At 45.2% G+C, this 18,394-nt stretch overlaps 1 protein-coding gene across 1 annotated transcript in view; it reads left to right on the top strand.

The window, feature by feature from the left end:
- The first annotated feature begins 3,292 nt into the window (after positions 1 to 3,292).
- The window catches only part of LOC135572984 (RING finger protein 150-like), a 49,330-nt gene continuing 34,228 nt past the window's right edge, over positions 3,293 to 18,394 (top strand). Inside the window, exon 1 of the mRNA XM_065022019.1 lies at positions 3,293 to 4,124. Within this exon, the coding sequence (XP_064878091.1) occupies positions 3,671 to 4,124 (454 nt within the window). The 5' untranslated portion in view covers positions 3,293 to 3,670. The remainder of the gene's footprint in view (positions 4,125 to 18,394) is intronic.

Here is an 18,394-nt window from a genome sequence, read left to right as displayed (position 1 = left end):
TTCACATGGGCGGGGCCACTGAGTTGGCAGAGTTTACAACCAATGTCTGTTCACATGGGCGGAGCCACTGAGTTGGCAGAGTTTATAACCAATGTCTGTTCACATGGGCGGGGCCACTGAGTTGGCAGAGTTTATAACCAATGTCTGTTCACATGGGCGGGGCCACTGAGTTGGTAGAGTTTACAACCAATGTCTGTTCACATGGGCGGGGCCACTGAGTTGGCAGAGTTTATAACCAATGTCTGTTCACATGGGCGGGGCCACTGAGTTGGCAGAGTTTACAACCAATGTCTGTTCACATGGGCGGGGCCACTGAGTTGGCAGAGTTTATAACCAATGTCTGTTCACATGGGCGGAGCCACTGAGTTGGCAGAGTTTATAACCAATGTCTGTTCACATGGGCGGGGCCACTGAGTTGGCAGAGTTTACAACCAATGTCTGTTCACATGGGCGGAGCCACTGAGTTGGCAGAGTTTATAACCAATGTCTGTTCACGTGGGCGGGGCCACTGAGTTGGCAGAGTTTATAACCAATGTCTGTTCACATGGGCGGAGCCACTGAGTTGGTAGAGTTTACAACCAATGTCTGTTCACGTGGGCGGGGCCACTGAGTTGGCAGAGTTTATAACCAATGTCTGTTCACATGGGCGGGGCCACTGAGTTGGCAGAGTTTACAACCAATGTCTGTTCACATGGGCGGAGCCACTGAGTTGGCAGAGTTTATAACCAATGTCTGTTCACATGGGCGGGGCCACTGAGTTGGCAGAGTTTATAACCAATGTCTGTTCACATGGGCGGGGCCACTGAGTTGGTAGAGTTTACAACCAATGTCTGTTCACATGGGCGGGGCCACTGAGTTGGCAGAGTTTATAACCAATGTCTGTTCACATGGGCGGGGCCACTGAGTTGTCAGAGTTTATAACCAATGTCTGTTCACATGGGCGGAGCCACTGAGTTGGCAGAGTTTATAACCAATGTCTGTTCACATGGGCGGGGCCACTGAGTTGGCAGAGTTTACAACCAATGTCTGTTCACATGGGCGGAGCCACTGAGTTGGCAGAGTTTATAACCAATGTCTGTTCACATGGGCGGAGCCACTGAGTTGGCAGAGTTTATAACCAATGTCTGTTCACATGGGCGGGGCCACTGAGTTGGCAGAGTTTACAACCAATGTCTGTTCACATGGGCGGAGCCACTGAGTTGGCAGAGTTTATAACCAATGTCTGTTCACATGGGCGGGGCCACTGAGTTGGTAGAGTTTACAACCAATGTCTGTTCACGTGGGCGGGGCCACTGAGTTGGCAGAGTTTATAACCAATGTCTGTTCACATGGGCGGGGCCACTGAGTTGGCAGAGTTTACAACCAATGTCTGTTCACATGGGCGGAGCCACTGAGTTGGCAGAGTTTATAACCAATGTCTGTTCACACGGGCGGAGCCACTGAGTTGGCAGAGTTTATAACCAATGTCTGTTCACACGGGCGGGGCCACTGAGTTGGCAGAGTTTATAACCAATGTCTGTTCACACGGGCGGGGCCACTGAGTTGGCAGAGTTTATAACCAATGTCTGTTCACACGGGCGGGGCCACTGAGTTGGCAGAGTTTATAACCAATGTCTGTTCACACGGGCGGGGCCACTGAGTTGGCAGAGTTTATAACCAATGTCTGTTCACACGGGCGGGGCCACTGAGTTGGTAGAGTTTATAACCAATGTCTGTTCATATGGGCGGAGCCACTGAGTTGAGCCTAGTTCACTTATGAAAACAAATTCTCTAATTTAAAACCTAAAATTACATTTAATCTTTTCATAAATAGTTTCATATTTAAACATTTAAATTGCACAACAATTTCATGTGAATCCGATAACTAGAATGTGTAGACTTTCCAAGTTACAGTTTATGTCATCCTGTCATCAGTAATAATGTCTCAGATGACAACTGATTTGACATCATATTCATTCAGTACCAACGCATCTTTTCAACTGGTTAGATTACCGAAATATGGTTCTGGCCCCCATCCTTTTGATGTTTTCAGACTCTCTATGTTAACCAAGGGCTTTCCAAGAGTCACTCTGTAGAGTAGAGAGAGGAAAGGGGGAAAGGTATTTATGGGGGTCATAAACGTCACCAACAGGCCGACGTCATGACACCTCCCTCACCAAGGCCATTCTGACGAGGAGGATGAGGAGGAGAGGTAAAGAGACAGGATTATCTCTGATGTTAATGAAGTCAGTATGTATCAGTCAAATATAGGGCTCGGATAAAAAGTGGTTTACTATGAATTAAATTTATTTGGGTAACAGACATATTCAACAAAATGTACAATGTGCACCCAGAAGATATCACTTGAAAGTATCAATTAAAACGCTTGTTTCCAAAGTGGTCCTCGACGGTAAAAACAACGCCACATATAATGATTAACGGTCCCCAAAGCACACACATCCCTGGGTCGCTCGTCTTTTCAGTTCGCTGCAGCTAGCGACTGGAACGAGCTGCAACAATTACTCCAACTGGACAGTTTGATCTACATCTCTTCATTCACAGACTTAATCATGGACACTCTTACTGACAGTTGTGGCTGCTTTGCGTGATGTAGTGCCCGATAATGTTTGTACCATGTGTTGTTCTGCTACAATGTTGTGTTGCTACCATGCTGTGTTGTCATGTTGTGTTGCTACCATGCTGTGTTGTCATGTTGTGTTGCTACCATGCTGTGTTGTCATGTTGTGTTGCTACCATGCTGTGTTGTCATGTTGTGTTGCTACCATGCTGTTGTCATGTTGTGTTGCTACCATGCTGTGTTGTCATGTTGTGTTGCTACCATGCTGTGTTGTCATGTTGTGTTGCTACCATGTTGTGTTGCTACCATGCTGTGTTGTCATGTTGTGTTGCTACCATGCTGTGTTGTCATGTTGTGTTGCTACCATGCTGTGTTGTCATGTTGTGCTGCTACCATGTTGTGTTGCTACCATGTTGTGTTGCTACCATGTTGTGTTGCTAACATGCTGTGTTGTCATGTGGTGTTGCTTTTTAATGTGTAATCCCAGGCCCCCGTCATCACAGGAGTCCTTCTTGCCTTTTGGTAGGCCGTCATTGTAAATCATAATTTGTTCTTAAACTGACTTGTCTAGTTAAATATAGGTTGAATAAAATATCTATATTTTTTTAAGTATGGAAGAAAGCCCATATTATTATAGAATAGGTGAATGTGCCACAACACGCCACACCGCTAGATGGCGATACCGCTGTACCTCAGCTACACTGTCAACACGGCTCCACTTCTTCCTTTCTCTGCGCCGTCAAAAACAACAACAGGCGTCTCTTACCGACACAGCGTTTCATACACTATTATTCTAACCAAAAAAAACGAGTTATCTAGATAATATTAGGGTTAACATCGATGCAACCGGTTCCAGAGTAGTTACAGTTTTCTTCGTGTTTATTTATAGACACGGCGAGGTGTTGAAAATGAAAATGAGTTTGGGTTTAGCCGTGAAGCTAAACGTTTAGCAAAATGCACTGAGATGTGTTCACAAATAACAAAACGATAGACCGGTCAGGGTGGAGAAAAACAACCCAGCTATGTTATGGAGTATCTAGATTAAGTGTCAGATCTTACTATATTACATTCTGCCCAAAGGACAAAAGGAGAGACAGTCAAACCCAGTTAGTTATGACCATGTCGCTGATCCAGGCCTGCCGCAGTTTGGTCTTATCTACATGGCTTTTATCGTTTTGTTTCGTCCACTTCTTCTGTCTGGATTTCACCGTGGCCGAGAGAGAGGAGTGGTACACCGCTTTCATCAATATCACCTACATAGATCCGATCACCTCTATGATCCGGACGGAGAAGACTGAATGCGGTCGATATGGGGAACATTCACTGAAACGCGACGCCAAAGGAGTCGTGATACTTCCATCTCTTTCCCAGGACTGGCAAGCCTGTGATCCGGGTACCTTGTTCCCGGTTCCGGTCCAAGGCAGTGCATGGATAGCTCTGATAGCCAGTGGAAACTGCACCTATAAGGAAAAGATTCGACATGCAGCGAACCAAAACGCCTCGGCCATTGTCGTATTCAACGTTGGATCCAGCAACGCCAATGATACAATCACCATGTCATATTCAGGTAACAGTATTGACTAGCTAGATAGTCATCTGATTTATCGGGTCACACAGTGTAGATTTCCTATATGCAATTAACATCCCATCATGCTTAGGGTATAAAAAAAAGCCCAGTTTCCCAGTATTTGCCAAGACACTTGAATAATCTATAACAAGGTGCTTGGAAGCTGTTCTGGCAGCTGGTGGTGGCCCGTATTAAAACACTATGTTGTTGATGTGTCCTACCTTTATGTAGTTATGCGTTAACCATTGATTACACAACCAGGCAGACTGGTATGGCCCCTGGCTGAGGAACCCAGTCTACTCTTGTGTGTGTCTGAGAGAGAGAGAGAGACCATCCAGACCTTATTGTTCTGACTGCCAGAGACGAGCTCATTGGTTAAGGCGCTGGTCATTCTGCAGAGACGAGCTCATTGGTTAAGGCTCTGGTCATTCTGCCAACTATACAACTATCTTTATGTTATCTCACTGCATAGACTAGAGAATGCTGTGTGTCTTTAGGGAGTAGAGAATGCTGTGTGTCTCTAGATGGAGTAGAGAATGCTGTGTGTCTTTAGGAAGTAGAGAATGCTGTGTCTCTATAGGGAGTAGAGAATGCTGTGTCTCTATAGGGAGCAGAGAATGCTGTGTGTCTCTATAGGGAGTAGAGAATGCTGTGTGTCTCTATAGGGAGTAGAGAATGCTGTGTGTCTCTATAGGGAGTAGAGAATGCTGTGTCTCTATAGGGAGCAGAGAATGCTGTGTGTCTCTATAGGGAGTAGAGAATGCTGTGTGTCTCTATAGGGAGTAGAGAATGCTGTGTGTCTCTATAGGGAGTAGAGAATGCTGTGTGTCTTTAGGGAGTAGAGAATGCTGTGTGTCTCTATAGGGAGTAGAGAATGCTGTGTGTCTCTATAGGGAGTAGAGAATGCTGTGTGTCTCTATAGGGAGTAGAGAATGCTGTGTGTCTCTATAGGGAGTAGAGAATGCTGTGTGTCTTTAGGGAGTAGAGAATGCTGTGTGTCTCTATAGGGAGTAGAGAATGCTGTGTGTCTCTATAGGGAGTAGAGAATGCTGTGTGTCTCTATAGGGAGTAGAGAATGCTGTGTGTCTCTATAGGGAGTAGAGAATGCTGTGTCTCTATAGGGAGTAGAGAATGCTGTGTGTCTCTATAGGGAGTAGAGAATGCTGTGTGTCTCTATAGGGAGTAGAGAATGCTGTGTGTCTTTAGGGAGTAGAGAATGCTGTGTGTCTTTAGGAAGTAGAGAATGCTGTGTGTCTTTAGGGAGTAGAGAATGCTGTGTGTCTCTAGATGGAGTAGAGAATGCTGTGTGTCTTTAGGAAGTAGAGAATGCTGTGTCTCTATAGGGAGTAGAGAATGCTGTGTGTCTTTAGGGAGTAGAGAATGCTGTGTGTCTATAGGGAGTAGAGAATGCTGTGTGTCTCTATAGGGAGTAGAGAATGCTGTGTGTCTCTATAGGGAGTAGAGAATGCTGTGTGTCTCTATAGGGAGTAGAGAATGCTGTGTCTCTCTATAGGGAGTAGAGAATGCTGTGTCTCTCTATAGGGAGCAGAGAATGCTGTGTCTCTATAGGGAGCAGAGAATGCTGTGTGTCTCTATAGGGAGTAGAGAATGCTGTGTGTCTATAGGGAGCAGAGAATGCTGTGTGTCTTTAGGGAGTAGAGAATGCTGTGTGTCTATAGGGAGCAGAGAATGCTGTGTCTCTATAGGGAGTAGAGAATGCTGTGTGTCTATAGGGAGTATAGAATGCTGTGTCTCTATAGGGAGCAGAGAATGCTGTGTGTCTATAGGGAGTAGAGAATGCTGTGTGTCTCTATAGGGAGTAGAGAATGCTGTGTCTCTATAGGGAGTAGAGAATGCTGTGTCTCTATAGGGAGCAGAGAATGCTGTGTGTCTCTATAGGGAGCAGAGAATGCTGTGTGTCTCTATAGGGAGTAGAGAATGCTGTGTGTCTCTTTAGGGAGTAGAGAATGCTGTGTGTCTATAGGGAGTAGAGAATGCTGTGTCTCTATAGGGAGTAGAGAATGCTGTGTGTCTTTAGGGAGTAGAGAATGCTGTGTCTCTATAGGGAGCAGAGAATGCTGTGTGTCTATAGGGAGTAGAGAATGCTGTGTGTCTCTATAGGGAGTAGAGAATGCTGTGTCTCTATAGGGAGTAGAGAATGCTGTGTCTCTATAGGGAGTAGAGAATGCTGTGTCTCTATAGGGAGCAGAGAATGCTGTGTGTCTCTATAGGGAGCAGAGAATGCTGTGTGTCTATAGGGAGTAGAGAATGCTGTGTGTCTCTTTAGGGAGTAGAGAATGCTGTGTGTCTCTATAGGGAGTAGAGAATGCTGTGTCTCTATAGGGAGTAGAGAATGCTGTGTGTCTCTATAGGGAGTAGAGAATGCTGTGTCTCTATATGGAGTAGAGAATGCTGTGTGTCTCTATAGGGAGTAGAGAATGCTGTGTCTCTAGGGAGTAGAGAATGCTGTGTGTCTCTAGATGGAGTAGAGAATGCTGTGTTTCTATAGGGAGTAGAGAATGATGTGTCTCTAGATGGAGTAGAGAATGCTGTGTCTCTATAGGGAGTAGAGAATGCTGTGTGTCTCTAGATGGAGTAGAGAATGCTGTGTCTCTATAGGGAGTAGAGAATGCTGTGTCTCTATAGGGAGTAGAAAATGCTGTGTGTCTATAGGGAGCAGAGAATGCTGTGTCTCTATAGGGAGTAGAGAATGCTGTGTGTCTCTATAGGGAGTAGAGAATGCTGTGTGTCTCTATAGGGAGTAGAGAATGCTGTGTGTCTATAGGGAGTAGAGAATGATGTGTGTCTCTATAGGGAGTAGAGAATGCTGTGTGTCTCTATAGGGAGTAGAGAATGCTGTGTGTCTATAGGGAGTATAGAATGCTGTGTGTCTATAGGGAGTAGAGAATGCTGTGTGTCTATAGGGAGCAGAGAATGCTGTGTCTCTATAGGGAGCAGAGAATGCTGTGTGTCTCTATAGGGAGTAGAGAATGCTGTGTGTCTCTATAGGGAGTATAGAATGCTGTGTGTCTATAGCGAGTATAGAATGCTGTGTGTCTATAGGGAGTATAGAATGCTGTGTGTCTATAGGGAGTATAGAATGCTGTGTGTCTATAGGGAGTATAGAATGCTGTGTGTCTATAGGGAGTATAGAATGCTGTGTGTCTATAGGGAGTAGAGAATGCTGTGTGTCTGTAGGGAGTAGAGAATTATGTGTGTCTCTGTAAGGAGTAGAGAATGCTGTGTCTCTATAGGGAGTAGAGAATGCTGTGTCTCTATAGGGAGTAGAGAATGCTGTGTGTCTTTAGGGAGTAGAGAGTGCTGTGTCTCTATAGGGAGCAGAGAATGCTGTGTCTCTATAGGGAGCAGAGAATGCTGTGTCTCTATAGGGAGTAGAGAATGCTGTGTGTCTATAGGGAGCAGAGAATGCTGTGTCTCTATAGGGAGTAGAGAATGCTGTGTGTCTATAGGGAGCAGAGAATGCTGTGTCTCTATAGGGAGTAGAGAATGCTGTGTGTCTATAGGGAGCAGAGAATGCTGTGTGTCTATAGGGAGCAGAGAATGCTGTGTGTCCTTAGGGAGTAGAGAATGCTGTGTGTCTCTGTAGGGAGTAGAGAATGCTGTGTCTCTATAGGGAGTAGAGAATGCTGTGTCTCTATAGGGAGTAGAGAATGCTGTGTGTCTATAGGGAGCAGAGAATGCTGTGTGTCTATAGGGAGTAGAGAATGCTGTGTGTCCTTAGGGAGTAGAGAATGCTGTGTGTCTCTGTAGGGAGTAGAGAATGCTGTGTCTCTATAGGAGTAGAGAATGCTGTGTCTCTATAGGGAGTAGAGAATGCTGTGTGTCTCTATAGGGAGTAGAGAATGCTGTGTGTCTATAGGGAGTAGAGAATGCTGTGTGTCTATAGGGAGTAGAGAATGCTGTGTGTCTCTATAGGGAGTAGAGAATGCTGTGTGTCTCTATAGGGAGTAGAGAATGCTGTGTGACTTTAGGGAGTAGAGAATGCTGTGTGACTTTAGGGAGTAGAGAATGCTGTGTGTCTCTATAGGGAGTAGAGAATGCTGTGTGTCTATAGGGAGTATAGAATGCTGTGTGTCTATAGGGAGTAGAGAATGCTGTGTGTCTCTGTAGGGAGTAGAGAATGCTGTGTGTCTATATAGGGAGTAGAAAATGCTGTGTGTCTATAGGGAGTAGAGAATGCTGTGTGTCTCTGTAGGGAGTAGAGAATGCTGTGTGTCTCTGTAGGGAGTAGAGAATGCTGTGTGTCTCTATAGGGAGTAGAGAATGCTGTGTGTCTCTATAGGGAGTAGAGAATGCTGTGTGTCTATAGGGAGTAGAGAATGCTGTGTGTCTTTAGGGAGTAGATAATGCTGTGTGTCTCTATAGGGAGTAGAGAATGCTGTGTGTCTCTAGGGAGTAGAGAATGCTGTGTGACTTTAGGGAGTAGAGAATGCTGTGTGTCTCTATAGGGAGTAGAGAATGCTGTGTGTCTCTATAGGGAGTAGAGAATGCTGTGTGTCTCTATAGGGAGTAGAGAATGCTGTGTGTCTCTATAGGGAGTAGAGAATGCTGTGTGTCTCTAGAGGGAGTAGAGAATGCTGTGTGTCTCTATAGGGAGTAGAGAATTCTGTGTGTCTCTAGAGGGAGTAGAGAATGCTGTGTGTCTCTATAGGGAGTAGAGAATGCTGTGTGTCTCTATAGGGAGTAGAGAATGCTGTGTGTCTCTATAGGGAGTAGTGAATGCTGTGTGTCTCTATAGGGAGTAGAGAATGCTGTGTGTCTCTAGGTAGTAGATAATGCTGTGTGTCTCTATAGGGAGTAGAGAATGCTGTGTGTCTTTAGGGAGTAGAGAATGCTGTGTGTCTCTATAGGGAGTAGAGCATGCTGTGTGTCTTTAGGGAGTAGAGAATGCTGTGTGTCTCTATAGGGAGTAGAGAATGCTGTGTGTCTTTAGGGAGTAGAGAATGCTGTGTGTCTATAGAGGGAGTAGAGAATGCTGTGTGTCTATAGGGAGTAGAGAATGCTGTGTGTCTATAGGGAGTAGAGAATGCTGTGTGTCTCTATAGGGAGTAGAGAATGCTGTGTGTCTCTATAGGGAGTAGAGAATGCTGTGTGACTTTAGGGAGTAGAGAATGCTGTGTGACTTTAGGGAGTAGAGAATGCTGTGTGTCTCTATAGGGAGTAGAGAATGCTGTGTGTCTATAGGGAGTAGAATGCTGTGTGTCTATAGGGAGTAGAGAATGCTGTGTGTCTCTGTAGGAGTAGAGAATGCTGTGTGTCTATATAGGGAGTAGAAATGCTGTGTGTCTATAGGGAGTAGAGAATGCTGTGTGTCTCTGTAGGGAGTAGAGAATGCTGTGTGTCTCTGTAGGGAGTAGAGAATGCTGTGTGTCTCATAGGAGTAGAGAATGCTGTGTGTCTCTATAGGGAGTAGAGAATGCTGTGTGTCTATAGGGAGTAGAGAATGCTGTGTGTCTTTAGGGAGTAGATAATGCTGTGTGTCTCTATAGGGAGTAGAGAATGCTGTGTGTCCTAGGGAGTAGAGAATGCTGTGTGACTTTAGGGAGTAGAGAATGCTGTGTGTCTCATAGGGAGTAGAGAATGCTGTGTGTCTCTATAGGGAGTAGAGAATGCTGTGTCTCTATAGGGAGTAGAGAATGCTGTGTGTCTCTATAGGGAGTAGAGAATGCTGTGTGTCTCTAGAGGGAGTAGAGAATGCTGTGTGTCTCTATAGGGAGTAGAGAATTCTGTGTGTCTCTAGAGGGAGTAGAGAATGCTGTGTGTCTCTATAGGGAGTAGAGAATGCTGTGTGTCTCTATAGGGAGTAGAGAATGCTGTGTGTCTCTATAGGGAGTAGTGAATGCTGTGTGTCTCTATAGGGAGTAGAGAATGCTGTGTGTCTTTAGGTAGTAGAGAATGCTGTGTGTCTCTATAGGGAGTAGAGAATGCTGTGTGTCTTTAGGGAGTAGAGAATGCTGTGTGTCTCTATAGGGAGTAGAGCATGCTGTGTGTCTTTAGGGAGTAGAGAATGCTGTGTGTCTCTATAGGGAGTAGAGAATGCTGTGTGTCTTTAGGGAGTAGAGAATGCTGTGTGTCTATAGAGGGAGTAGAGAATGCTGTGTGTCTTTAGGGAGTAGAGAATGCTGTGTGTCTCTATAGGGAGTAGAGAATGCTGTGTGTCTCTATAGGGAGTAGAGAATGCTGTGTGTCTCTATAGGGAGTAGAGAATGCTGTGTGTCTCTAGATGGAGTAGAGAATGCTGTGTTTCTATAGGGAGTAGAGAATGATGTGTCTCTAGATGGAGTAGAGAATGCTGTGTCTCTATAGGGAGTAGAGAATGCTGTGTGTCTCTAGAGGGAGTAGAGAATGCTGTGTGTCTCTATAGGGAGTAGAGAATGCTGTGTGTCTCTATAGGGAGTAGAGAATGCTGTGTGTCTCTATAGGGAGTAGAGAATGCTGTGTCTCTATAGGGAGTAGAGAATGCTGTGTGTCTCTATAGGGAGTAGAGAATGCTGTGTGTCTCTATAGGGAGTAGAGAATGCTGTGTGTCTTTAGGGAGTAGAGAATGCTGTGTGTCTTTAGGAAGTAGAGAATGCTGTGTGTCTTTAGGGAGTAGAGAATGCTGTGTGTCTCTAGATGGAGTAGAGAATGCTGTGTGTCTTTAGGAAGTAGAGAATGCTGTGTCTCTATAGGGAGTAGAGAATGCTGTGTGTCTTTAGGGAGTAGAGAATGCTGTGTGTCTATAGGGAGTAGAGAATGCTGTGTGTCTCTATAGGGAGTAGAGAATGCTGTGTGTCTCTATAGGGAGTAGAGAATGCTGTGTGTCTCTATAGGGAGTAGAGAATGCTGTGTGTCTCTATAGGGAGTAGAGAATGCTGTGTCTCTCTATAGGGAGCAGAGAATGCTGTGTCTCTCTATAGGGAGCAGAGAATGCTGTGTCTCTATAGGGAGCAGAGAATGCTGTGTGTCTCTATAGGGAGTAGAGAATGCTGTGTGTCTATAGGGAGTAGAGAATGCTGTGTCTATAGGGAGTAGAGAATGCTGTGTGTCTTTAGGGAGTAGAGAATGCTGTGTCTCTATAGGGAGCAGAGAATGCTGTGTGTCTATAGGGAGTAGAGAATGCTGTGTGTCTCTATAGGGAGTAGAGAATGCTGTGTGTCTCTATAGGGAGTAGAGAATGCTGTCTCTCTATAGGGAGTAGAGAATGCTGTGTCTCTATAGGGAGTAGAGAATGCTGTGTCTCTATAGGGAGTAGAGAATGCTGTGTCTCTATAGGGAGCAGAGAATGCTGTGTGTCTCTATAGGGAGCAGAGAATGCTGTGTGTCTCTATAGGGAGTAGAGAATGCTGTGTGTCTCTTTAGGGAGTAGAGAATGCTGTGTGTCTCTATAGGGAGTAGAGAATGCTGTGTCTCTATAGGGAGTAGAGAATGCTGTGTGTCTCTATAGGGAGTAGAGAATGCTGTGTGTCTATAGGGAGTAGAGAATGCTGTGTGTCTATAGGGAGTATAGAATGCTGTGTGTCTATAGGGAGTAGAGAATGCTGTGTGTCTATAGGGAGCAGAGAATGCTGTGTCTCTATAGGGAGCAGAGAATGCTGTGTGTCTCTATAGGGAGTAGAGAATGCTGTGTGTCTCTATAGGGAGTATAGAATGCTGTGTGTCTATAGCGAGTATAGAATGCTGTGTGTCTATAGGGAGTATAGAATGCTGTGTGTCTATAGGGAGTATAGAATGCTGTGTGTCTATAGGGAGTATAGAATGCTGTGTGTCTATAGGGAGTATAGAATGCTGTGTGTCTATAGGGAGTAGAGAATGCTGTGTGTCTGTAGGGAGTAGAGAATTATGTGTGTCTCTGTAGGGAGTAGAGAATGCTGTGTCTCTATAGGGAGTAGAGAATGCTGTGTGTCTCTATAGGGAGTAGAGAATGCTGTGTGTCTTTAGGGAGTAGAGAGTGCTGTGTCTCTATAGGGAGCAGAGAATGCTGTGTCTCTATAGGGAGCAGAGAATGCTGTGTGTCTCTAGATGGAGTAGAGAATGCTGTGTCTCTATAGGGAGTAGAGAATGCTGTGTCTCTATAGGGAGTAGAGAATGCTGTGTGTCTATAGGGAGCAGAGAATGCTGTGTCTCTATAGGGAGTAGAGAATGCTGTGTGTCTATAGGGAGCAGAGAATGCTGTGTGTCTATAGGGAGTAGAGAATGCTGTGTGTCTATAGGGAGCAGAGAATGCTGTGTGTCTATAGGGAGCAGAGAATGCTGTGTGTCCTTAGGGAGTAGAGAATGCTGTGTGTCTCTGTAGGGAGTAGAGAATGCTGTGTCTCTATAGGGAGTAGAGAATGCTGTGTCTCTATAGGGAGTAGAGAATGCTGTGTGTCTATAGGGAGCAGAGAATGCTGTGTGTCTATAGGGAGTAGAGAATGCTGTGTGTCCTTAGGGAGTAGAGAATGCTGTGTGTCTCTGTAGGGAGTAGAGAATGCTGTGTCTCTATAGGGAGTAGAGAATGCTGTGTCTCTATAGGGAGTAGAGAATGCTGTGTGTCTCTATAGGGAGTAGAGAATGCTGTGTGTCTATAGGGAGTAGAGAATGCTGTGTGTCTATAGGGAGTAGAGAATGCTGTGTGTCTCTATAGGGAGTAGAGAATGCTGTGTGTCTCTATAGGGAGTAGAGAATGCTGTGTGACTTTAGGGAGTAGAGAATGCTGTGTGACTTTAGGGAGTAGAGAATGCTGTGTGTCTCTATAGGGAGTAGAGAATGCTGTGTGTCTATAGGGAGTATAGAATGCTGTGTGTCTATAGGGAGTAGAGAATGCTGTGTGTCTCTGTAGGGAGTAGAGAATGCTGTGTGTCTATATAGGGAGTAGAAAATGCTGTGTGTCTATAGGGAGTAGAGAATGCTGTGTGTCTCTGTAGGGAGTAGAGAATGCTGTGTGTCTCTGTAGGGAGTAGAGAATGCTGTGTGTCTCTATAGGGAGTAGAGAATGCTGTGTGTCTCTATAGGGAGTAGAGAATGCTGTGTGTCTATAGGGAGTAGAGAATGCTGTGTGTCTTTAGGGAGTAGATAATGCTGTGTGTCTCTATAGGGAGTAGAGAATGCTGTGTGTCTCTAGGGAGTAGAGAATGCTGTGTGACTTTAGGGAGTAGAGAATGCTGTGTGTCTATAGGGAGTAGAGAATGCTGTGTGTCTCTATAGGGAGTAGAGAATGCTGTGTGTCTCTATAGGGAGTAGAGAATGCTGTGTGTCTCTAGAGGGAGTAGAGAATGCTGTGTGTCTCTAGAGGGAGTAGAGAATTCTGTGTGTCTCTATAGGGAGTAGAGAATTCTGTGTGTCTCTAGAGGGAGTAGAGAATGCTGTGTGTCTCTATAGGGAGTAGAGAATGCTGTGTGTCTCTATAGGGAGTAGAGAATGCTGTGTGTCTCTATAGGGAGTAGTGAATGCTGTGTGTCTCTATAGGGAGTAGAGAATGCTGTGTGTCTTTAGGTAGTAGAGAATGCTGTGTGTCTCTATAGGGAGTAGAGAATGCTGTGTGTCTTTAGGGAGTAGAGAATGCTGTGTGTCTCTATAGGGAGTAGAGCATGCTGTGTGTCTTTAGGGAGTAGAGAATGCTGTGTGTCTCTATAGGGAGTAGAGAATGCTGTGTGTCTTTAGGGAGTAGAGAAATGGAGTAGAGAATGCTGTGTGTCTTTAGGGAGTAGAGAATGCTGTGTGTCTCTATAGGGAGTAGAGAATGCTGTGTGTCTCTATAGGGAGTAGAGAATGCTGTGTGTCTCTATAGGGAGTAGAGAATGCTGTGTGTCTCTAGATGGAGTAGAGAATGCTGTGTTTCTATAGGGAGTAGAGAATGATGTGTCTCTAGATGGAGTAGAGAATGCTGTGTCTCTATAGGGAGTAGAGAATGCTGTGTGTCTCTAGATGGAGTAGAGAATGCTGTGTCTCTATAGGGAGTAGAGAATGCTGTGTCTCTATAGGGAGTAGAGAATGCTGTGTGTCTATAGGGAGCAGAGAATGCTGTGTCTCTATAGGGAGTAGAGAATGCTGTGTGTCTCTATAGGGAGTAGAGAATGCTGTGTGTCTCTATAGGGAGTAGAGAATGCTGTGTGTCTATAGGGAGTAGAGAATGATGTGTGTCTCTATAGGGAGTAGAGAATGCTGTGTGTCTCTATAGGGAGTAGAGAATGCTGTGTGTCTATAGGGAGTATAGAATGCTGTGTGTCTATAGGGAGTAGAGAATGCTGTGTGTCTATAGGGAGCAGAGAATGCTGTGTCTCTATAGGGAGCAGAGAATGCTGTGTGTCTCTATAGGGAGTAGAGAATGCTGTGTGTCTCTATAGGGAGTAGAGAATGCTGTGTGTCTCTATAGGGAGTAGAGAATGCTGTGTGTCTATAGCGAGTATAGAATGCTGTGTGTCTATAGGGAGTATAGAATGCTGTGTGTCTATAGGGAGTATAGAATGCTGTGTGTCTATAGGGAGTATAGAATGCTGTGTGTCTATAGGGAGTATAGAATGCTGTGTGTCTATAGGGAGTATAGAATGCTGTGTGTCTATAGGGAGTAGAGAATGCTGTGTGTCTGTAGGGAGTAGAGAGTGCTGTGTCTCTATAGGGAGTAGAGAATGCTGTGTGTCTCTATAGGGAGTAGAGAATGCTGTGTGTCTTTAGGGAGTAGAGAGTGCTGTGTCTCTATAGGGAGCAGAGAATGCTGTGTCTCTATAGGGAGCAGAGAATGCTGTGTGTCTATAGGGAGTAGAGAATGCTGTGTGTCTCTAGATGGAGTAGAGAATGCTGTGTGTCTATAGGGAGTAGAGAATGCTGTGTCTCTATAGGGAGTAGAGAATGCTGTGTGTCTATAGGGAGCAGAGAATGCTGTGTGTCTATAGGGAGCAGAGAATGCTGTGTGTCCTTAGGGAGTAGAGAATGCTGTGTGTCTCTGTAGGGAGTAGAGAATGCTGTGTCTCTATAGGGAGTAGAGAATGCTGTGTGTCTTTAGGGAGTAGAGAATGCTGTGTGTCTATAGAGGGAGTAGAGAATGCTGTGTGTCTTTAGGGAGTAGAGAATGCTGTGTGTCTCTATAGGGAGTAGAGAATGCTGTGTGTCTCTATAGGGAGTAGAGAATGCTGTGTGTCTCTATAGGGAGTAGAGAATGCTGTGTGTCTCTATAGGGAGTAGAGAATGCTGTGTGTCTCTATAGGGAGTAGAGAATGCTGTGTGTCTTTAGGGAGTAGAGAATGCTGTGTGTCTCTATTAGAGGGAGTAGAGAATGCTGTGTGTCTCTAGAGGGAGTAGAGAATGCTGTGTGTCTCTAGAGGGAGTAGAGAATGCTGTGTGTCTCTAGAGGGAGTAGAGAATGCTGTGTGTCTCTAGAGGGAGTAGAGAATGCTGTGTGTCTATAGGGAGTAGAGAATGCTGTGTGTCTATAGGGAGTATAGAATGATGTGTGTCTATAGGGAGTAGAGAATGCTGTGTGTCTCTATAGGGAGTAGAGAATGCTGTGTGTCTCTAGAGGGAGCAGAGAATGCTGTGTGTCTCTAGAGGGAGTAGCTGTGTGTCTCTATAGGGAGTAGAGAATGCTGTGTGTCTATAGGGAGTAGAGAATGCTGTGTGTCTATAGGGAGCAGAGAATGCTGTGTGTCTATAGGGAGCAGAGAATGCTGTGTGTCTTAGGGAGCAGAGAATGCTGTGTGTCTCTGTAGGAGTAGAGAATGCTGTGTCTCTATAGGGAGTAGAGAATGCTGTGTCTCTATAGGGAGTAGAGAATGCTGTGTGTCTCTATAGGGAGTAGAGAATGCTGTGTGTCTATAGGGAGTAGAGAATGCTGTGTGTCTCTATAGGGAGTAGAGAATGCTGTGTCTCTATAGGGAGTAGAGAATGCTGTGTCTCTATAGGGAGTAGAGAATGCTGTGTGTCTGTGTCTAGGGAGTAGAGAATGCTGTGTGTCTCTATAGGGAGTAGAGAATGCTGTGTGTCTCTATAGGGAGTAGAGAATGCTGTGTGTCTCTAGGGAGGGATGCTGTGTGTCTATAGTAGAGAATGCTGTGTGTCTTTAGGGAGTAGAGAATGCTGTGTGTCTCTTAGGGAGTAGAGAATGCTGTGTGTCTCTATAGGGAGTAGAGAATGCTGTGTGTCTATAGGGAGTAGAGAATGCTGCTGTGTCTCTGTAGGGAGTAGAGAATGCTGTGTGTCTATATAGGAGTAGAAAATGCTGTGTGTCTATAGGGAGTAGAGAATGCTGTGTGTCTCTTAGGGAGTAGAGAATGCTGTGTGTCTCTATAGGGAGTAGAGAATGCTGTGTGTCTCTATAGGGAGTAGAGAATGCTGTGTGTCTCTATAGGGAGTAGAGAATGCTGTGTGTCTTTAGGGAGTAGAGAATGCTGTGTGTCTTTAGGGAGTAGAGAATGCTGTGTGTCTCTATAGGAGTAGAGAATGCTGTGTGTCTCTAGGGAGTAGAGAATGCTGTGTGTCTTTAGGGAGTAGAGAATGCTGTGTGTCTCTATAGGGAGTAGAGAATGCTGTGTGTCTCTATAGGGAGTAGAGAATGCTGTGTGTCTCTAGAGGGAGTAGAGAATGCTGTGTGTCTCTAGAGGGAGTAGAGAATGCTGTGTGTCTCTATAGGGAGTAGAGAATGCTGTGTGTCTCTAGAGGGAGTAGAGAATGCTGTGTGTCTCTATAGGGGAGTAGAGAATGCTGTGTGTCTCTATAGGGAGTAGAGAATGCTGTGTGTCTCTATAGGGAGTAGAGAATGCTGTGTGTCTCTATAGGAGTAGAGAATGCTGTGTGTCTCTATAGGGAGTAGAGAATGCTGTGTGTCTTTAGGTAGTAGAGAATGCTGTGTGTCTCTATAGGGAGTAGAGAATGCTGTGTGTCTTTAGGGAGTAGAGAATGCTGTGTGTCTCTATGCTGTGTGTCTTTAGGGAGTAGAGAATGCTGTGTGTCTCTAGGGAGTAGAGAATGCTGTGTGTCTTTAGGGAGTAGAGAATGCTGTGTGTCTCTAGAGGGAGTAGAGAATGCTGTGTGTCTTAGGGAGTAGAGAATGCTGTGTGTCTCTATAGGGAGTAGAGAATGCTGTGTGTCTCTATAGGGAGTAGAGAATGCTGTGTGTCTCTATAGGGAGTAGAGAATGCTGTGTGTCTCTAGATGGAGTAGAGAATGCTGTGTTTCTATAGGGAGTAGAGAATGTGTGTCTCTAGATGGAGTAGAGAATGCTGTGTCTCTATAGGGAGTAGAGAATGCTGTGTGTCTCTAGATGGAGTAGAGAATGCTGTGTCTCTATAGGGAGTAGAGAATGCTGTGTCTCTATAGGGAGTAGAGAATAGGGAGCAGAGAATGTGTGTCTCTATAGGGAGTAGAGAATGCTGTGTGTCTCTATAGGGAGTAGAGAATGCTGTGTGTCTCTATAGGGAGTAGAGAATGCTGTGTGTCTATAGGGAGTAGAGAATGCTGTGTGTCTCTATAGGGAGTAGAGAATGCTGTGTGTCTCTATAGGGAGTAGAGAATGCTGTGTGTGTAGAATCTCTATAGGGAGTAGAGAATGCTGTGTGTCTATAGGGAGCAGAGAATGCTGTGTCTCTATAGGGAGTAGAGAATGCTGTGTGTCTCTATAGGGAGTAGAGAATGCTGTGTCTCTATAGGGAGTAGAGAATGCTGTGTGTCTCTATAGGGAGTAGAGAATGCTGTGTGAGTAGTATAGAATGCTGTGTGTCTATAGGGAGTATAGAATGCTGTGTGTCTATAGGGAGTATAGAATGCTGTGTGTCTATAGGGAGTATAGAATGCTGTGTGTCTATAGGGAGTATAGAATGCTGTGTGTCTATAGGGAGTAGAGAATGCTGTGTGTCTGTAGGGAGTAGAGAGTGCTGTGTCTCTATAGGGAGTAGAGAATGCTGTGTGTCTCTATAGGGAGTAGAGAATGCTGTGTGTCTTTAGGGAGTAGAGAGTGCTGTGTCTCTATAGGGAGCAGAGAATGCTGTGTCTCTATAGGGAGCAGAGAATGCTGTGTGTCTATAGGGAGTAGAGAATGCTGTGTGTCTCTAGATGGAGTAGAGAATGCTGTGTGTCTATAGGGAGTAGAGAATGCTGTGTCTCTATAGGGAGTAGAGAATGCTGTGTGTCTATAGGGAGCAGAGAATGCTGTGTGTCTATAGGGAGCAGAGAATGCTGTGTGTCCTTAGGGAGTAGAGAATGCTGTGTGTCTCTGTAGGGAGTAGAGAATGCTGTGTCTCTATAGGGAGTAGAGAATGCTGTGTGTCTTTAGGGAGTAGAGAATGCTGTGTGTCTATAGA

The sequence above is a fragment of the Oncorhynchus nerka genome, linkage group LG8 (genome assembly GCF_034236695.1).
Source record: "Oncorhynchus nerka isolate Pitt River linkage group LG8, Oner_Uvic_2.0, whole genome shotgun sequence".
Lineage (NCBI taxonomy): Eukaryota > Metazoa > Chordata > Actinopteri > Salmoniformes > Salmonidae > Oncorhynchus > Oncorhynchus nerka.
Note: the sequence above shows the minus strand (reverse complement) of the source record. Positions and strands in the feature narration are given on the sequence as shown.